This window comes from Penicillium angulare (genome assembly GCF_028827245.1).
Source record: "Penicillium angulare strain IBT 27051 chromosome Unknown utg000003l_segment0_segment0, whole genome shotgun sequence".
Classification (NCBI taxonomy): domain Eukaryota; kingdom Fungi; phylum Ascomycota; class Eurotiomycetes; order Eurotiales; family Aspergillaceae; genus Penicillium; species Penicillium angulare.
The window spans coordinates 5002863-5021184 of NW_026623162.1; the positions used below are offsets into that span (position 1 = coordinate 5002863).

General features: G+C 46.1%; 6 protein-coding genes across 6 annotated transcripts; 3 read left to right on the forward strand and 3 right to left on the reverse strand.

Annotated features, from left to right (window-relative positions):
• Positions 1 to 1705: 1705 nt before the first annotated feature.
• N7478_003884 (FAD-binding oxidoreductase) lies at positions 1706 to 3409 on the forward strand (the record flags this gene model as incomplete). The annotated part of the gene is made up of 2 exons (XM_056920098.1): positions 1706 to 2805; positions 2893 to 3409. The coding sequence occupies 2 exons, from the start codon at positions 1706 to 1708 to the stop codon at positions 3407 to 3409; spliced, it is 1617 nt and encodes a 538-aa protein (XP_056783256.1).
• Positions 3410 to 4358: 949 nt separating this feature from the next.
• On the forward strand, positions 4359 to 6109 carry N7478_003885 (uncharacterized protein; the record flags this gene model as incomplete). The annotated part of the gene is made up of 3 exons (XM_056920099.1): positions 4359 to 4446; positions 4545 to 4967; positions 5040 to 6109. 3 exons carry the CDS (start codon positions 4359 to 4361, stop codon positions 6107 to 6109), a joined length of 1581 nt encoding a protein of 526 aa, XP_056783257.1.
• A 630-nt stretch (positions 6110 to 6739) lies between these two features.
• Positions 6740 to 9474, reverse strand: N7478_003886 (fungal specific transcription factor domain-containing protein; the record flags this gene model as incomplete). The annotated part of the gene is made up of 7 exons (XM_056920100.1): positions 6740 to 7367; positions 7630 to 7942; positions 8010 to 8483; positions 8549 to 8630; positions 8702 to 9095; positions 9237 to 9313; positions 9415 to 9474. The coding sequence occupies 7 exons, from the start codon at positions 9472 to 9474 to the stop codon at positions 6740 to 6742; spliced, it is 2028 nt and encodes a 675-aa protein (XP_056783258.1).
• A 1303-nt stretch (positions 9475 to 10777) lies between these two features.
• drs1 (putative ATP-dependent RNA helicase DRS1) lies at positions 10778 to 13310 on the reverse strand (the record flags this gene model as incomplete). The annotated part of the gene is made up of 2 exons (XM_056920101.1): positions 10778 to 11509; positions 11583 to 13310. The coding sequence occupies 2 exons, from the start codon at positions 13308 to 13310 to the stop codon at positions 10778 to 10780; spliced, it is 2460 nt and encodes an 819-aa protein (XP_056783259.1).
• A 676-nt stretch (positions 13311 to 13986) lies between these two features.
• On the reverse strand, positions 13987 to 15603 carry N7478_003888 (GNAT family N-acetyltransferase; the record flags this gene model as incomplete). Its single annotated transcript, XM_056920102.1, has 2 exons — positions 13987 to 14053; positions 14120 to 15603. The coding sequence occupies 2 exons, from the start codon at positions 15601 to 15603 to the stop codon at positions 13987 to 13989; spliced, it is 1551 nt and encodes a 516-aa protein (XP_056783260.1).
• Positions 15604 to 16491: 888 nt separating this feature from the next.
• Positions 16492 to 17346, forward strand: N7478_003889 (uncharacterized protein; the record flags this gene model as incomplete). Its single annotated transcript, XM_056920103.1, has 6 exons — positions 16492 to 16550; positions 16603 to 16713; positions 16783 to 16799; positions 16849 to 16994; positions 17061 to 17141; positions 17215 to 17346. The coding sequence occupies 6 exons, from the start codon at positions 16492 to 16494 to the stop codon at positions 17344 to 17346; spliced, it is 546 nt and encodes a 181-aa protein (XP_056783261.1).
• Positions 17347 to 18322: the final 976 nt, after the last annotated feature.

Sequence of the window (18322 nt, forward strand, 5' to 3'; positions counted from 1 at the left end):
TAAAAGCAGTACCGATCATTCTAGAGGAGTGAACTTCAACTTTGGCGTAGCAGACATATCGCTGATGTTTTGAATTAGTAGCATTACGTTCTTTGGTACGAATTGAGTTATGGGGCCTTCAAGTTCTTACATATTAGTCCATTTTTTATATATAAAAAATGAATTCATAGACAACTGTCAAGTAAAACTGTCTTATGACTTACAAGGATATATATATATATATATATAGTCTTTCAAGTCCCAATCCGGAACTTTCACTATCTGGTACATACTACCACGACAATTTCTTTCTTCCAGGGTGTTTGTTTGGCTTTTCATGAGTACATATTTCTCACATCGATTCAATGTAGATCCACTCTTACAATATTACCTGGGGATTCCTGAATTCCTGGTTATTTCATTAATTACACTTCTACATGAACATCCATTTGAAACGACAATAGTATCAATCTAAAGCAGCACAATTATCATAGTACCCAGGCTACGGGTCCGGGCTACGAACAGCGACTGGCAAAAACCAGAGAATGCTACCCGGATAAGCCGAGGTTTTCACACTTTCCACTATTTTTACACAACTTCCAGACCGTCAGTGGCAATTTGCTTGAAGTCTTGTGAAGAAAGGACTGTATATTCATAGGTATGGGAAAAAAGCAAAAAGGACAAAAAAAGATATCTCAGGTTATTTTTAGGAATAGCCGAACGCGGGGGTCGAACCCGCAACCTTGAGATTAAGAGTCTCACGCTCTACCGATTGAGCTAGCCCGGCAGGGCTTGTTGAAGGCCGAGCAACTTATGGCTTTATAAACCAACCTTAATCTGTTTCAGCAATCTTACCCTCAGGCTCTCTCAAACAGCCACATCAGTTCAGTTTAGATCGCAACCCGGAATCTTTTTTGCTGTCCCTTCGAATACAAATATCACAACGTGCTTATTGGCTGGCGGAAACTCATGCATGCGAAACTTCCCGACCTATATCAGGCAGTTGAATTCCGAAAAATGCCAGCGTACGGGTTGATATTTTTGGCGCATCGCATGTCCGAATACGGCGAAGCGCATTTCTAGTCCCTTGTTGTTGATCTTCAAGACTCCTAGGCAGATTTACCTGCATTCCATTCTGGTGGTGCTAGCAATGTCCCGAAATTTCCATTTCACTTTTCAGAAGCAGATATTCAGCGTATCAAGCGGGATAGTGAGCCTGCGGAAGCGGGAACCGAATTTGTTACAGGAGTCAAAGAGGAAATAGGCTATTTATGGCCGGATTAAGGGTTTATTGAACGGGAGCTGTATGATGAGTGTAAGGTTGCCCTTTATGAAGCTAGAGATTGCATCTTCTTGGAGCATTTGCCTGAGACGCCAGAGCAAAGGGCTCAGTATATGGGTCATTGGCCATTTGACTGATATCAAATTTTCCATGGTCTTGCAATTTACATCGGGCGATTCCAAGGCTCATCATAATTTAACACAAGCCCTTGACATTACGTATCTACCTACATGCACATGTGATCATCAATGGGGCTTACGTGAGGGCTACTTAAATTCGTGTATCCTGTCGATATTGACAGGACTGCCTGGACATAAATAAAGTGGATTTCACCATAATTTTTACTACTCGTTCTCTATTTTCTTCTCAAGTTTTACATAAATTTCCAGGCTGCGCTATATACGATAACTTGGCTTGCCTTTTTGACTACCGTACTCAATCACCATGGCTCATATTCTTGAAAGTTCAACTGACTCGATGTTGAAAGAAAGCGTAAGCATAAAACATCTTCTTTCTTCTAGCGCTACTACAATCTCACCTATATGGCAGTGTCAAGCTCTCCTTGAGAAACTAGGCAGTGATCTTGTTCTTCTTCCAGACTCTACCCAGTATCAAGCGTCAAATAAAGCTTATTTCGCAAATCAACAATCGGAGCTGCATCCATACTGCATCGTGACACCCCGCACCGCCCAAGAAGTCTCTACCATCCTTACTACTGTTCTCCCCTTCTTCAGAACCTCGGATACCGCACAACCATTCAAATACTGTCCCATCGCCATTCGATCCGGAGGCCACTTCTACTTTGCCGGAACATCGAACGTAGATAATGGGATTACCATCGACCTACGCGCTCTTAACAATATCGAGCTTCGTTCAGATCAAAATGTTGTCTCGATCGGCCCTGGCGCTAAATGGGGAGACGTTTATTCCATCCTTGACCCCCTCCATTTAATCGTGGCAGGTGGTCGTGCCGCTCAAGTCGGAGTGGGGGGCCTAACTCTCGGCGGGGGTATTTCTTACTTCTCCCCACGTTATGGTTGGACATGTGACTCTATTGTCAGGGCTGAGATTGTTATTGCTGATGGATCCGTTATTACTGTTGATGAAGATCATCGAGAGGATATTTTGATTGCGTTGCGTGGTGGAGGGTCTAATTTTGGGATTGTGACGAGCTTTGATATGAGAGTATATAGTCAGGGCTTGGTTTTTGGGGGTATGGTCTATCATCCGATCGAGACGATTGACGAGCAACTTAAGGCTGTTTCTGAGATCAGCTCAGAGACCTTTGAAGATGGTTTTGCGAGGGGCTATGATGTTAATGCGTCGCTGATTACTAGCTTTGGGTATGCTGGTAAGAGGGGCAGTGCTGTGGTGAATAGTATGGTGTATACTGATACTTCGTCGACGAAGGAGGGAGAAGAGTTCAGTATCCCGGAGGTCTATAAGTCTATTCTTGAGCTTCCGCAGCGGTCTAGTACATTGAGAGTGGCCCCGTTGCGTGAGATTACTATTGAGCAGGGATCATTCTCCCCAGATGGTAGGAGGTATGTACATATTTCTAAGCTTGGATTGATTACAGCGATTATTGGACATGATTTGGCTGGTTATAATGTGAACTAACAATGGAATAGACAATTGAGCGTTGTTACTACGCATGACACTACGGTCGCGATGCTGCAAGCAACATATAACCGCTGGCACAATAGTCTGGGCTCCATCCGTGATATACCCGGCATTGTCTGGTCAATCTCGTTACAACCTCTACCGGCAGCTATATACCAGGGAAGAAAGAACGCTATGGGTCTGGCGGAGACAAACAAGTCGCTCATTATCACTCTTCTGTCTGCCTCGTGGGATAATACTCAAGATGATGAGAAGGTCGAAGAAGCTGCCAGAGCCCTTTCTGTAGGGATTGACGATGATGCCCGTCAGCTTGACGCGTACCACCCCTATGTATATCCCAATTATGCGGCAGAATGGCAGGATCCGATCGCAAGTTATGGCGCAGAAGCTGTGGAGAAACTACGGCGAGTAAGTCGGGAGGTGGATCCTGAGGGCGTGTTTCGGAAAATAGTCCCTCGTGGGTTCAAAATACCTTCCAAATTCCTAGACACTGATGGCGAGGCAGGAGAATTATTAAGATGCTGAAATATCGAACTTTCAATTGAGTGACTAGGGGGAATATAGTTATATGTGTCAGCCTTACTCTCTCATCTTCCAAAACTGACTCGGACACTTAATATCCCTGTCCTCTTAAAGTATACTCTGAAGTACACCGGACATACAAGGATCGGGAAGGAGATTGCGCCACATCATCTTCTCTGTCTCTACTCATCCCAAGACGATCTAGATAAAGATCCGGGAAATTTCTCTCTCATCTCTGTCCTTGGATTGGTAGGTTTCCGACGGGTCCGAGATCGTCACTGCACGACAAATGCGACCTTGTACAAAGTACCTGTGTCCTGCGTAACATCTCCATATTCATGCATAGTACTAGGTACAAGCGTGAGGGGAAAACAACACTAGAACTTGAACAAACCCAGCATCCCCTGTTCGACCCACTATAGGTGCACGGGTGCAGCCGTTTAGTACATCCTGGACTGGCGCCATTCCCGGCTACATGCTTGCACGAGGCGTTTTTAGTAGAGCGCTACAGAGCGCTACAGAGCGCTACTCATATTAGAAATCTCCATCTAGAGTGAACTGTAATAACCTTAAAAACCTTCGAGGTTCAATACGATGCTAGATACGAGTACTTAATAATAAGTTTCTAGAATGCAACCCAGAAAAACTTGTCGAATCATCACTTCTCCTCAGCTAATAGTGGGTCAAGTTGCCCCCGTGGATCCCGTACAAATTCTGTTGAATAGGCTCGAGAGCCAGAAAATTCTAAATTCTAAATTCAAATTACAATTAAAATTCCGGAACTTGCCCGAGTCTAGTCTCACGGGATCCCGATGAATCTGGTTCATCTTGTCCCCTCAAATCCACTTGACCTCTATTAATCCTTTACGTCCCACTCCTTGCCGCCTCTCCCCAGATTTCTACAGCTCCGCAGTTGAGACGCGTTGCTTTAGGGGAATATCATATCGCCATTATGGAATGGTTTGATCGGTCCCGATGGACTACGGCGCCGTACTATGCTTTCGTAGTTGCGGTTATGGCCTGCGGTACTATGACTAAAGGTGTGTATTCTACTTCAACTGTGTTATGCTCGGAAGATGACCGCGACGTGATCTATACTGTTAGATGGAACGAGCTAATGATCATGCTATTGCTATAGGTTACGATGAGGGTGGTTTCAGTGCTAGCATGAAGCTTACTTCCTTTGTGGAGGATTATAATCTTCTCTCTGCTAATTGGAAAAATGATCCGGATGGATTGACGAACAGAACTGCCAATATCTCCTCTTTCTTGACGCTGGGCGCGGCCTTTGGTGCTCTCAGTTCCCTCTACGTAAACGATAAATTCGGTCGTTTGCTATCGTTTCGTCTTGGAATCGTCGTTTGGGCAATTGGAACATTCATCCAGGTCTTTTCGTCGGGCATTTATGGATTGATTCTTTTCGCACGCATTTTCGCTGGATTGGGCGCTGGTCTTCTTACGGTTACTTCTCCTATGTATCTGTCTGAAGTCGCACCAAAGGCGACTCGCGGGTTAGCTGTTGGTTTGTCAATGGTTACTCTGCTTGGAATCTTAACAGTCGGTATGCGTTACAATTCCATTGTGGGCACATCCCTTCCTTCCTTTCGCTAACCCCTGTCCCCGCCTCCGATAGGCTTCTTCGTCAATTACGGCGCCAGCATCCACATGGCTGCCACAAGAACCCAATACCGTCTGGTCCAATCCATCCCCCTAATTCCTGTCGGAATCGTCTTCTTCCTCTCCTTCTGGTGTCCCGAAACACCACGCTACCTCGCCTCAAAACAACGTCACGATGAAGCGAAGGAGGTCCTTGCGCGTTTGCGCGGAAAATCCAGTACAGACGAAACTGTCCTTGCAGAGTTCGCCGAAATGGAAACTCTAGCTAAACAGCGCGCGGAACTGTCATCTATCTCGAACTGGCAGGCTCTTAAAGAATCACAGTTAAACTCGAATTACCGTCAACGCTTCTGGTTGCTTATGGCTATGCAGACTGTTGCGCAGTGGTCTGGTGGAAATGGTATCACGTATTACATTTCGACTATCTTTGAGTATGCTGGTGTTACAGGTTCTAACCAGAGCTTGATTTCATCGGGTGTTTATGGTGTTGTTAAGCTTGTTTTTACAATGGCGTTTACTTGGGTCTTTATTGATTTGTTTGGAAGGAGACGCTGTGCGTTAACTGGTCTTTCACTTCAATTGGCGGCTCATATTTATATGGGTGCTTATATGGGTCTTCAGCCTGGTTCGGCTGATAACGAGAATGCTTCGAATGCAGCTATTGCGTCTGTTTTCATCTACGCTGTCGGTTGGTCGATCGGTCTTTGTACCATTCCCTATCTTTATGGGTCTGAGATCTTCCCGACTCGTATTCGGAATGTTTGCTATGCGTCCAGTATGGGATTACATTGGTTTTTCCAGTTTGCTGTTGTTCGTGTTACGCCGAATATGTTTGCGCTGGATGTTTGGGGCGCGTATCTCTTTTGGGCGCTTATTTGTTTCTTTGGGCTCATTATTCTCGGTGTTTGGATGCCTGAGACTAAGGGGGTGCCTATGGAGATGATGGATGAGCTTTTTGCGGGGCCTTGGTATATGAGGTGGAATGCGAGGGTTAGGGATGTTGATGTGAATACTGATGGGTCGTTTATGTCCGTGGATGTGGAGAGTCGTGATCATGTTAGGGATCAGCCTAAGTCTGGGCTTTGATTGGGCTGTTTGAGGTATTGCACATAACGTATACCCTTTTCTTTCTCTTTCACCGGGGCATTTTTGGATGAGACGCGTCGGAATATTTGTCGATGCTGCTCATCTGTGGATATGTGCTTCTTCCTTGCACATGCGTCCATCTTTTGTTCATTCATTTCTCCTCTTGCGGCTGCGTGAGGTGTATCATTTCATATACCCACTTTTTATTTATTTGGCATTCGCGTTGAGCTCGTTTACATACCCTGACTGAGTGACGCCGTGCTTATTTGGAGTCATATTCTCCACCTTATACTTATACATATTCCATATTCCATAGACAGGGCACTCAGTCCGGAAAAGTTAATATTTATTCATTTGAACATCAATATAATCTCAATGGTATCCTAAATAAACACTAAGTCGTGGATGTGCATTAAGCAAATTCTAACAAGAATATAGAACCCTGGAATAAAGTAATACACCCATCAATCCAACCAGGAAAGAAAAGAATCGCTAAACTTTTAAAGGGGGAGGAGGTATTTGTATCGCTCATCATCATATCAAACAGAACCAATCCAAAGGAACCTTTTTTCTTTTGGTTTTCTTAATCACGTCAAACGCCGTCATTTTTAGTTTCGATCATTCGATCAACTACTGGGCTTGGTTGTGCCAGTTCGCTTCAAAGGAAGTCATATTAGTCGTGATAGGCTGGGCATACGAGAATGCTTCAAAAACCTCGGGTGTGATTTCGTATGAGCGTGGATCATCGACTGTCATGACTGCGTTGGGCATTCCGCCTAGTAAATGAGTTGGAGCCATTTGAGGCATGTCGCTCATTTGTGAAAGGTTGAATCCCGAGAGTGGTTGTTGAAAGTTATAGTTGGACATCATTGGGGTGCTGGTGTTAGATACCCCCATGCCGGGTTGCGTGCCAATTGTTGCTCTGCTCTGCTGGTGCTGATGCTGTCCGGGAGAGACGTGGCGAGATGGATTGCTGCTCACAGATGGGGATTGGCTGTGACTTGTTGATTGGGGTCTTTGAGGGGGTGGATGTTGTTGGTGGCGTTGTTTTTCGGCATCCGCAGCTGGGGCGTGAATGTCGATTTGTAGTTTTTGGAGCTCTTGATAGACAAGATTAAGGGCAGTTGACATGACTGGATTGGAAACCTGAATTCTCTCTAGGGCCAGAATGCAGAACTTAAGTTTGTCCAAGGTGCCTGGGGCAGCGTATTTCAAAGCTTGAATCTCGAGCAGGAAGATCGAAGCAGCGGTGTAGATGCTGTAGGCGAGAGATAGAACGACGTGGTTGTCTCCGAATGTTCGGCGAAATAGGTCGAACAGAGACAGAATTGAGGTTGCAGAAGCCATACATTGGACTAGATGACTTGTATCATATGGTTCTTGTCGAGTCTGTAATAAAGCGCGGGAACATAATATTGGCCGGTGGAGTAAGATGTTGATGGTATGGTATAGACAGCTACAGTATATGAATTAGCACGGTGTATTTACCTTGGTTTCAAAGAGAAGAGGAAGGAACATACTTCAATGTCATTATATGGCTCGGTGGGCAGTATGGTGGGAGATCTGTGGCTACCAACTTTAAGTAGTCTGGAAGCTCCTCCCACCATTCGCTCAGATTCTTGGCCTGTTCCTGAACACATTCAAAAAATTCTGCTTCTGTACTTTGTCGCATTGGGTCGTAAATATGAATGAGGATCTGGTTTAGAATTTCTGCTAGTCCGCACATCCTCATGAAACACGAAGTCGAATGTGCTTGTGTTGGTGGATAGTGCGCCCCATCAGGGAAGGTCACACCGTGAGGTGTCCAAATTTCGATCTCAGAAGTATCGTCCACTAGTGAAAGTCATTAGAACTGGCTGCTAAGGAACAGGTGGGCCTTGACAATGTGCCGAGGACTTACATATCATGCGCGGTGGGCTAACACGCGAATGCTGCATTGCTGGCGCCCGACCAAAATATAAAGAGACAACCTTATCCCAGAAATAACAGCTCCAAAAGAGTCGATTGCGGATCTCAATTTCTTCGTCGGTCAATTGGGCTGTCCCAGGGTATTTGCGGCTGTCAATCGAGATGCCTAAATCATCTAGCAGTCGGAAAGCCATTCCACTGTATAACCAAGCTTGTGTCCGGTTTCCACGGCCGCATTCTTGTGCACTGAGAAGGAGGAGTGTTTGTATAGTTGGGATTCCTGCATATCCACTCTGGAGAGACTCGAATATCCCAGTTCGGGCACGCTGATAGAATTGCGCTCCACCTTCGAAAGAGTCCAATAGTGGTCCAATCTGGGGTTCTTCTTTGCACCATCGTACAGAATGGGATAGGATAGCATTGAGGAGGACGTCGGTATAGTAGGGTCCGTTTAATTTCATATCACCTGCAAGCTTGTTAGTCACTCAGGGTTGAAACGAGTTCGATTGGGAATTTGGGGGATTGACGCACGAGTAAAAGCGGGACGGTAGACGAAATTGAATAGAGGTTGAATCCAGCACCAGTGAGAGTCGATGAGATATTGGAATGGTTCCTGTTATGGGGGAAAGCAACGAGTTAGCCAAAATCGCCTTAGGTCTATGATTGTAAGATCGCATTGCTTACCGGCATCGTGGCCATCTGCTCAAATGCACGTTCCCGCCAGGCACTAGTGATCAAGCGTTCCTTGCGTGCCTCGAGTTCCTGAGCAAAATGCGATGTTGACGCGGTCTCATTCACAACTCCGCTCGGTAGCTGGAACAGACTTGTCGGGCCATGAAAGGATATGCGACCGTCATTTTCCACATTCAATCCATCAAAATCTCTCGCCAATTCCTGTGTCTCATCATGCTCGGACTTGATTTTGCGTCCCGCGCTGGAGCTCGACTCGGCCACGGACGCCGGCGAGCTCACCTTCCTCGCCTCGGCATCGGCCTGCTGATTCTTCAATCTGGCCAACGCATCCTCCAACTGAGTGACTCTGGATTCGAGTTGCTTTGTATAGGAAAGAGTTGGGGCTCTATATCAGATAAAATACAATTAGAAAATAGGAAAATAAAAAAAAAAAGCGGGGAGATCTGCAGCAACCCGGACAACGACCGGGTTATTAGGTATAAAGAGCAGTCAATAGCGCGGCAACTTACAAGCTATAAACACAAACTTCGCCCCTGGCAGCGCATCGCGAACAAGACGGAGAGGCTCCGTTACACTTGACCTATCCGATGGCAAGATATTAGCCTATGAGATCAGAGAGAGGGCTCGGAATGTGGCCGATCGATGGCACATCACAGGCGCGCAACGAATTAAAGTGATAGGAATCAGAAGAGGAGGAAACCCACCTTGCGCTTACGACAAGCTTCACATGAGAAAGCGCTTTTGCGCGGCAGGCCTGACTTCATCGCTTGAGGTAAATCGGCCATGCCGGATGAGGAACCTTCTACCACCATGACGCAACAACCTTCATGGGGAATGGAGGCATGCGACCCCCATTGACTGATAAGGGAAAGAGTGCGCGGTCAACAATCAGATCTGGGGAGGGGATCGGATTGTAGAATGGAGGATGAGGATGAGGATGAGAAGTGTGGGTTTCGTGGGGAGAATTGAGATTTAGGTTGGGGGGGAGAGGGAAAGAAGGGTCGGAGAGCGAAGAATTAAGAATTTGGGCTTTCAAAGCTTCGCGTGGGGCTGATCTGGAGTTATCGGGTTACAATAAAACTCTTTAACTGTGAATTCTGGAGTAGAATGTGTGATTCGAATTATGTATTATTATTTTAGAACTATTTTAACAATTTGATTATTATTTAATTCGGCTTTTAACTACATATTGCACACTATACTATGATGTTAAGCCCTCTATCTCTATACGAAAACCTTCCATTCTCCCCTCTTCCGGTCCAGATGCACGAGAATCCTGTTGGAGATGGAAAATTGGAGATCTTGAATCAATCTCTAGCCTTCACTAGTCCCCTTTAGTCTCTTCTAAAAGGCTTTTCAGTTGGCAATCTTGACGACGAGCCAATCCCCATCCAGCGTGGACCCCTGCCCGCATGCGTTGGGGCGCCGCCTTTCAGCCATTCCAGCCAGTTCAGCCTGTCCACATACAATCCACCTTCTACTTACAGTTTGGTTTACCACCTGCATTGCGGGGCACTTGCAGTAATTGCCCGTACATGCTAAATGTGCTAAATATGCGCGATTATCATGATTATCCCTCCGGAACGTTTCGAACATTTTAGAAGCTTTTAGTCTTTGCTAGTACCGGGGACTTAGTTACTACCTTACTAGTGCTGCTAGTTATTTACTGCTAGTTACTACTAGTTACCGCATATTATGTTATTTTGAGGGTTATCACCATGATATCAGTCGACCTTATCCTATCGATGTACTCCGGTCTCCGTTTTCCGTAGATTATTGGGCTTCCCCACTAGATAATCATGATCCACTAGGTGATGCGCCCCCTTTTTGGAAGGAAAATCATCAAATTGACTTTTAATGGTGTGATTGATAACCCCAGGGGGTAATCGGACGTCGATCGGATGCTTCTATTGGGTTCTACGGGAATTGGAGTACATTACATTGGGTAGAAGTAGACAGTGCTGTACACCGCGACAAACTTGAAGAATAGATAGAAGAAAACATGAATAATATGAATAATATGAAATATACAGCAGGGTAATCATAACGCCTTTTCTATAATGCGATTTACTTTCTGCCCTTGCCCTTGCCCTTGAAGCCCTTCCCTCCTTTTCCACCCTTGCCACTCTTCTCTTTCCCCTTCGCATGCGGCGCATCTCGGGCATCTCGTTCCGCCTTGCCCTTCTTCCACCCGATGTTCCCGTCATGTCTCATCTGTGCATCATCCAATCGCTTCTTATCCTTGTTGCTAAGCTTAACATTCTTCGACTGAGCATTCGGTCCATTCAACGCCTCCGCTCCAGCCTGCTTCGCTGTCCGTTTTTGTTGCTCGCTCTCAAACCATGTCCGCTTCGGCCGTGACATAATCTCCGCTCCATGCTTCATCATGTTCGATCCCTTATTCACTTGCATCTCAGCTTGAGACATTTGTTTCTCCATCTTCTCTTCCTCGAGAATCTCTTCTACTTCACTCGCTAGATCCTCGGCTTTTTGAGCCCAGGCGTCGGCGGTCGCCATCTCCACTACTCGACTGGCTATCTTGGCTCCTTGCGCTTTGCCAGATTTCACCGCAGCTTTGACGACCTTCCGGTCTGGCTCGGCGGCGATGGTGCAGGCCCGACCGGTGCGTCCTGCACGGGCGGTACGGCCGACACGATGCAGGTAGATCTCGTGGCTTTGTGGGGCTTCGTAGTTGATGACTGTCTCCACTCCTTTGATGTCCAGACCACGGGAGGCTAGATCGGTGGCGAGAAGGTAAGCCACTTTGCCGTCTCGGAAGTTTTCGACACTTTTGATACGCTAGATAGGAGGATTAAATTAGTATTTTCAAGGTGAGATGGTGACATTTGCATGTTCAGGTTCATGTTCGTACCTGTTCTTGGCTCATGGAACCGTGCAATTCTGTAGCTTTCAATCCGAACAAACTGAAGATAATGCGGACGCGATGCGCTTCCTTCTTTTGGCGGAAGAAAATAATCACCCGGCCTGTGTAGATCTCCTTGCACAAATGTAATAGGTATCCAAGACGCTTATCCTCACGTCCCGGACGTAATCGGACGAATTCTTGTGTCAAGGTCAATGCGGTTTGTTTCTTAGCATCCACTTGCAGACGCATGGGTCGGTTCATTCCAACGCGAACCAGCTTGTCGACGGTATCAGTCATAGTAGCGGAGAACAGCATGGTTTGACGAGACTTGGGAATCGTGGTGAGAATCTCGTTCAACTCGTCTGCGAATCCATCCTCGAGCATTCGATCGGCTTCATCAAGAACCAGAATTTCGAGGGTATCAACTGTAAAGCTGGGAGAATTGCGCATATGATCGATGAAACGTCCGGGTGTAGCGATGATGACATCGGGACGCTTCTTAAGGATGTTCTCTTGTTCACGGAGACTGAAACCACCGACCAGTTGACAGAAGGTGACATCGGTGAAGGTCGCCAGCTTGACGGAGACATTGTAACATTGAACAGCCAATTCACGAGTAGGCATCAGAATAGCAACACGGGAGGTAGCGACCTTGCGAGGGCGGAACAATAGACGCTCGAGAATGGGGACGATGAAGGCGCCAGTCTTTCCGGAACCAGTCACGGCACTACCGACGATATCCTTACCCAGGAGAGCGACGGGGATAGCTTTGCGCTGAATGGGAGTTGGGTCGGTGAAACCAACTGAGGCCAGACCTCGAAGAATAGGACGGGAAAGGTTGAAGTCTTGGAATGTGCTCTTATCAGAGGTTTTGTTGTCGGTTTTCTCTTCAGGAGCAAAGAAAGCTTTGCGCTTCTCTGCCTCTTCCGCATCAACTTCACTCTCGACGTCGGATTCGCGATCAGATCCCATATCATCGGGGTGGTTGACTGGAGTTGCGACAGAATCATTATCAGATGCGGCGTCGTCGTCGTCAGAGTCCTCCCCATCTTCTGCTTCGGAGTCGCTCTGTTCCTCGTCGGAGTCTTCTGGTCCAGAGCCAACCTCGGGACCTTCAGCATCGCTCTCTTCCTCGCCATCAGCACCCATTCCAAAGGCGTCATCGGCCATCAATTCATCGTCACCAAAGTCGACCTCCATACCACCTTCCTCGTCGCTCTCTTCCTCGACAGGCCCGGCCCTCGCAGCCAGCTTCTTCGCCTTCTTAGCAGCAGCAGCGTCTTTCTTCTCCTTTCTTCGCGAAATGATATCGTCAATATCAACCGCCTTCTTGTCTCCACCAGGACCTTCCTGCTTAGACTCGTCGAAACCCCATCCATCAAACCCTTCAGTAACGCCATTGTTCGCCAAACCGGCAACATCGAACTCAAACTCAGGATTCAAGGCACCGTCATCATTGCCAATAGCAACGACTTCTTCCTCTCCACCCTCTTCTTCATCCTCCTCTTCCTCAACAGGCTCGACCTTGCCCTTCTTCCCCTTCTTGCTCTTTTCCTTGTTCTGGCCCTTCACTTTCTTGCTCTTCTTCGAGTCCTCCGCTTCACGCTTGCGCTTCTTGTTCTCTGTAGCGCCTTTTTCGGCCAATTCGTTCAAATCGTCCTCCTCCTCATCGAAACGGGGAACATCTTCGTCGTCTGAAAGTGTAAAGACGAAGTCATCTTCCTTGGGAGCCATGGTAGAGGCTGTAATTGAGGAACGAGATTCGTTCGCTCGAGATACGTGATGTATCTGTAGCCTCGGTGGAAAATTGAGGGAATAGAAAAAATTGAATCTATTACAAGATTCCCCAGCTGCTCTCAATCCGCAATCTCGGCGAAAAGAAATCAACAGCAGAAAAAAAAAGTTGGAGGGCGGTGAGTGAGATTTTGGATGACATAATACGCTTTTTTATGGGGCGGTCTAGCCGCGTTGGGCGGAGTATGTAAATGGCGAATGTATATGGCGTAGAAGGTCGTTTTTTGAGATATTATTAAATTAAGGGAGAATGGAAGTATTGACATGGTTGTCTTAATCTAATAGTCTATCATAGCTGTTTATAGGTAGTGGGGAAGTGTTTTGGAATTCTGCTGGTATTTCATGAGCTCCACGATGCACTATGGATTCTAGTTAACCTCTGATTAATGCTCTCCCTGTCTCTAGATGTCCCTTCCTTTCCTTTCTTTTGTTTTTGTTTTTGTTTTTCTAACCCCCCCCCCATCTCATTATTCTTATCTTTTCTAGCTCATTCTCGTTCTGTATTTAGCTGTAAAAATGAAAATTCCGGCAAAGCATTCCGACTTCCCGGCGGCGGAGCTCATTTTGTTCTCGCAAAACCGGACAATCAATGACAATAATAAAGCAGATAGAAGCTTCAATTGGTGGACCCATACACAGGGGTGGGCATGGAGATGGTGCGGAACAAGTAGAGGACATCCAAACTATAAGAGTAAAGCTGTTAGTACTTCAGACCATATTTAGAATTGGGTCAATGAGAGAAACCATACTTCTGATTGAATTTGAAGCGAGCTGCTTTCAGGATGCCCTGCTCCTCGAACCCAAAGCTTCGCTTTAGCCACTCCGCGGTCCAGGCATAGTGCTCTTTTTTACGTTGAGGGCAGGCCAGGAGACACACTAGCTTATGCAGGGGACGCATGCTTCCTTGATAATATGGAAGCTCTAGTATAGGCTTCCATTGATATCGGGGACAACCACGAGTGTGTGCAGTGTCGATAATGGACAAAATCATATGAACAAGGCCCCATCCAATACTCTTACGAGTAGCCTCGGGAGAAACGAAAATATGGAGCTCGCCAATGTTCTGTCCGGTAGTGAAATCGCTGACGTCCTGGATGTAAGCATAGCCAACTGTTTTCTCCTCTGCTTCTTTGCCCTTCTTGCCATCTGCAATGACGGCAACTATAAAGGGGATATTGGCTTGACGGCAGACCTCGAGGATACCCTTGATTTCACATCCTTCAAGATTCTTTGAAAAAGGACTTAAAGTAGAGTTCTTGGAGTACCAGTTGAATATTGGGATCAGTCCGTCAATGTCCTCGATCTCGGCAGGTCGGAAATAGGTGCTTGCATGTGTTGGGTTAGACATTTGGCGGAAAACCTCCCGCAGATCGTTCGGTGTTCTGTCTATGACTGGTTGATTATTTTGGAGATTGGAAGACTGGCCCTTCAGTTTCATGTCGAGGTTATACATGTAACAGGCTGATGTTTCATGCCAGTGAAGGCGGGTCTGTTCGTCGCTCATGTCCCGAGGAGTTGGGAGGTGCTGGATATCCTGTATCATGAGAGAATAGCCGCCATCTGGACTGCATGTTCCGTCGAAGAATGGAAGATGATAAATATCGATTATTCTGGCTTGCATGGGGATCTTCACAAGCCATTGCCAGAACCAGACTTGGTAGCCCTCTTGATTCCAATTTATTTTGGGAGTAAAGTACCAGTTGGCGTTGAAATCGTGCTGGATGTAGCTTGGGGGATTAGTGACAGTTGAGGGGAAATATTGCGGAGCGTAGTTGTATTTTTCATTCACTTCTGTCGCGAGCTTGAGGTTCCCATGCAGGAGTTGCGGCCATATTCTCAGGGAATCATCGTATGCGGTCCATTGGGATAGAAAGTTTGGTGTACCTTGTCGCTTTGTGTGCCAGTTGACATCGGGGTCTACGTCTTTGTAGCGCGGATCATGGATTGAGATAGGAGGGTGGATGATCCATTCTTCTGGCTCTTCGACTCCCTGCGCGTGGATGGGCTCGATCAGTTTCTTATAGATTCCAGAGCCGATCTCTGTTGCCGGGCCATCTCTGAGGAATTCAAGGGCTTCGTTGCATCCGTCACCTTGTTCTTCATCCTCGTCGGTGCAGTGACCTTGGGCCTGGCGCGCGGCGCGAATGATGGGCTCTCCGATGGCTTTGGCGTGCACGAGAGCTTCTTCCCATGTCGGCCTCTCTAGGTGCTGAAGTTTCTTGAGATCTTGCATTGCGGTAAGGTCTAATCTGAGGTTTTTGGGAGGTTGAATTTGGAGATCAGAAGGAAAGACGTTGTCTTGAGAAGGAAGGAATGAGTAGAGGAGCTTTGGTGGCACGGTTGGGGGAGATTGTAATCTCGAGAAGTAGAGGTGAGTGCGGGTGAGAGTTTTTAGGAAAAAGGAATTTGTGTTCAAGTGTGTCAAGTAGCGATCGCTGAGGTGTGTTTGCGTTGGTAGTGTCATGGGAGTTGTCACTGGACACAGGCTGGACACAGGCTGGACACAATTGTAGGGAAGCCATGTCAATACTGAACTGGTCGATTTAGGTCTCATTTTCTTAGCCATTTAAATTATTATTATAATTCAATCAATTTGAGTGTTACTTTGAAAGAAGAAGAAGAAGAACCCGATGAACAATGGCACTTGGATATAGGCTTCACAATGAGTGTTGACACCTGATAGCTTAGATTAGTATAACTTCATCCACATCGACATATAGAGCAGAATACCTCAAAGGAGGCCTTCTATAGCACACTAGACTTAATTTCATTCAATACACAATGAGCCTGTTAGAATCTTCAATCGATTCAAAGGTAATATGTCATGAAATCAGTACAAGCGAACAGAGGAACTTGTATGCGCTGGTGGACAAACTGTCTGGGGGGATAAGAAGTAAAGAAAGAAATAGAAATTCATAGGCGCGACCGATAGTAAATAAAGAAAAACAGTAACAAACAACCATTTGTTATAATTGCGAAGGAATATTTGCTATAGCACTACTAGCTCTAGCTCTATAGTATAGGCGGAGTTCACGAATGTTAATCTGTGTTCTACCCGCTGCACAATCTTCCCCTTTCACTTCTCTCAATTCTCTATTTATAAACCAGAAACACAGACACAATGCTGTCCATTTTACGCAAAGCTCGCTTAAAGGATAAGGAAATGCGGATCCTGATGCTGTACCGAAGCCCAGATCATCAAAATCTAGACTGGAGCTAATGAAGTCAATAGGGGACTGGATAATGCGGGCAAAACCACTATTGTGAAAAGGATAATGAACGAGGATGTCACAACAGTCAGCCCAACCCTAGGCTTTATTATCAAGACAATTGACTTTATGGGGTAATTTACTCTGAATCTATTGGGTTCACCTCCTCAATAAGAGATAATTCGCTAACATGGCTATTCCAGATACAAGTTGAATATTTGTGAGTGGCTCTGTTATCATCGGTCTCCCGCCATTCTAACCGGACTCAGGGGATGTGGGCGGCCAAAAGACACTCCGATCCTATTGGAAAAACTATTTCGAAAAGACAGATACCTTGATCTGGGTTGTGGATGCAACTGATCGACTCCGGGTGGGGGACTGTCGTGAAGAGCTGGCTGGTCTGCTGCTGGAAGAGGTTTGGTTCCACCCGCACAAATCATGATGGCTCGGGATCCCGAAACTAACCTCGAACTCTGCGCAGCGGTTGATGGGGGCGACTCTGTTGGTTTTTCTGAACAAGACAGATGTTGAAGAATGCATGTCGGAAGATGAAGTGCGAGAGGTATGTTGATTTTACTGTTTTTATTTCGGTTGCTATTGCAGTCTTGGACTGGACTAACTGGTAGATGCTGCAGAGGCTTGGTCTGGATTTAATCAAAACTCATAAATGGACCATTCTTCCATGCAGTGCTATGACAGGGAGGAATTTGAATGAAGGGTTGGAGTGGGTGGTACAGGATGCAAAAGACCGACTTTTCCTCTATTAACCATACTGGGCGTTGTGCAGATCTCTGCGTCTACGTATAATGGACAGCGGATTTAAGCAACTAGCCTTGCTGAATTCGCATTCAAGTTCATGTTTCAAGATTTGATTTCTTTGTTCTTTTATGCTATCTTATTACCTGTTCTTCTTTTGGGCATGGATTCATCAGGCGTCGGGAACGCTCGGGATTGGGTTTGCTGGATTGCATCGGGGTATATATTCAATGTTGAAATTCTAATTCTGTTGAGGTCTGAACTAGGTTAGAAGCTTGAAACTGCCATGCATATGGTCTTCCAAAGCAATCCCCCGAATCATGCAAGTTGGATTTGAATTTGGATGCATTGTACATAGTAGCGGTACTGCCCAACGGCCGACCACATGTACCCAAAATAATCTTCTAAAAATCTTCCGAGGATGGATTTACCAATTTATATTTATGAATGGATTATGATATTGTTAATCAGTAATAATTATTGTTGAGTAGAAAAGATCGGAGAATTGAGCTACAACCAGCAGCTATATTGTACGAATACATCCAAAGTTGTCATTATATATAATGGCCAACTTTCGACCCGATCATATATATGAGATTTAATTTTAGAAAATCCATCCATTGACAAGCCGAATGATGTGTTTTAGTTTAATGAGTATAAAGGACTGAGAACCTATTTATACCACTATATATTTATGATTAATGGCGAGCGTATCTAACACAGTGGAATGCGGCAAGGAGACCTTGAATGGCTCATTCCCCTAAAACGAGCACACCAATGGCAGCAGACATTTTGGGCGTCACCAATCCCTAAGTTGAAAAAGGCAAATAGGGGCCCTCAGGCCCTCTGGTTCATGAAAATTTCGTCATTTCCCGCTCTGCCATGGGTCTAGTAAAACTAACTCCAAAGGAACAACCAGCGGGGCGGGAACTCTGGAAGCGATCCCGCTCCACAAAACCTTAGCATCGGTAAATAAACAAACAGATT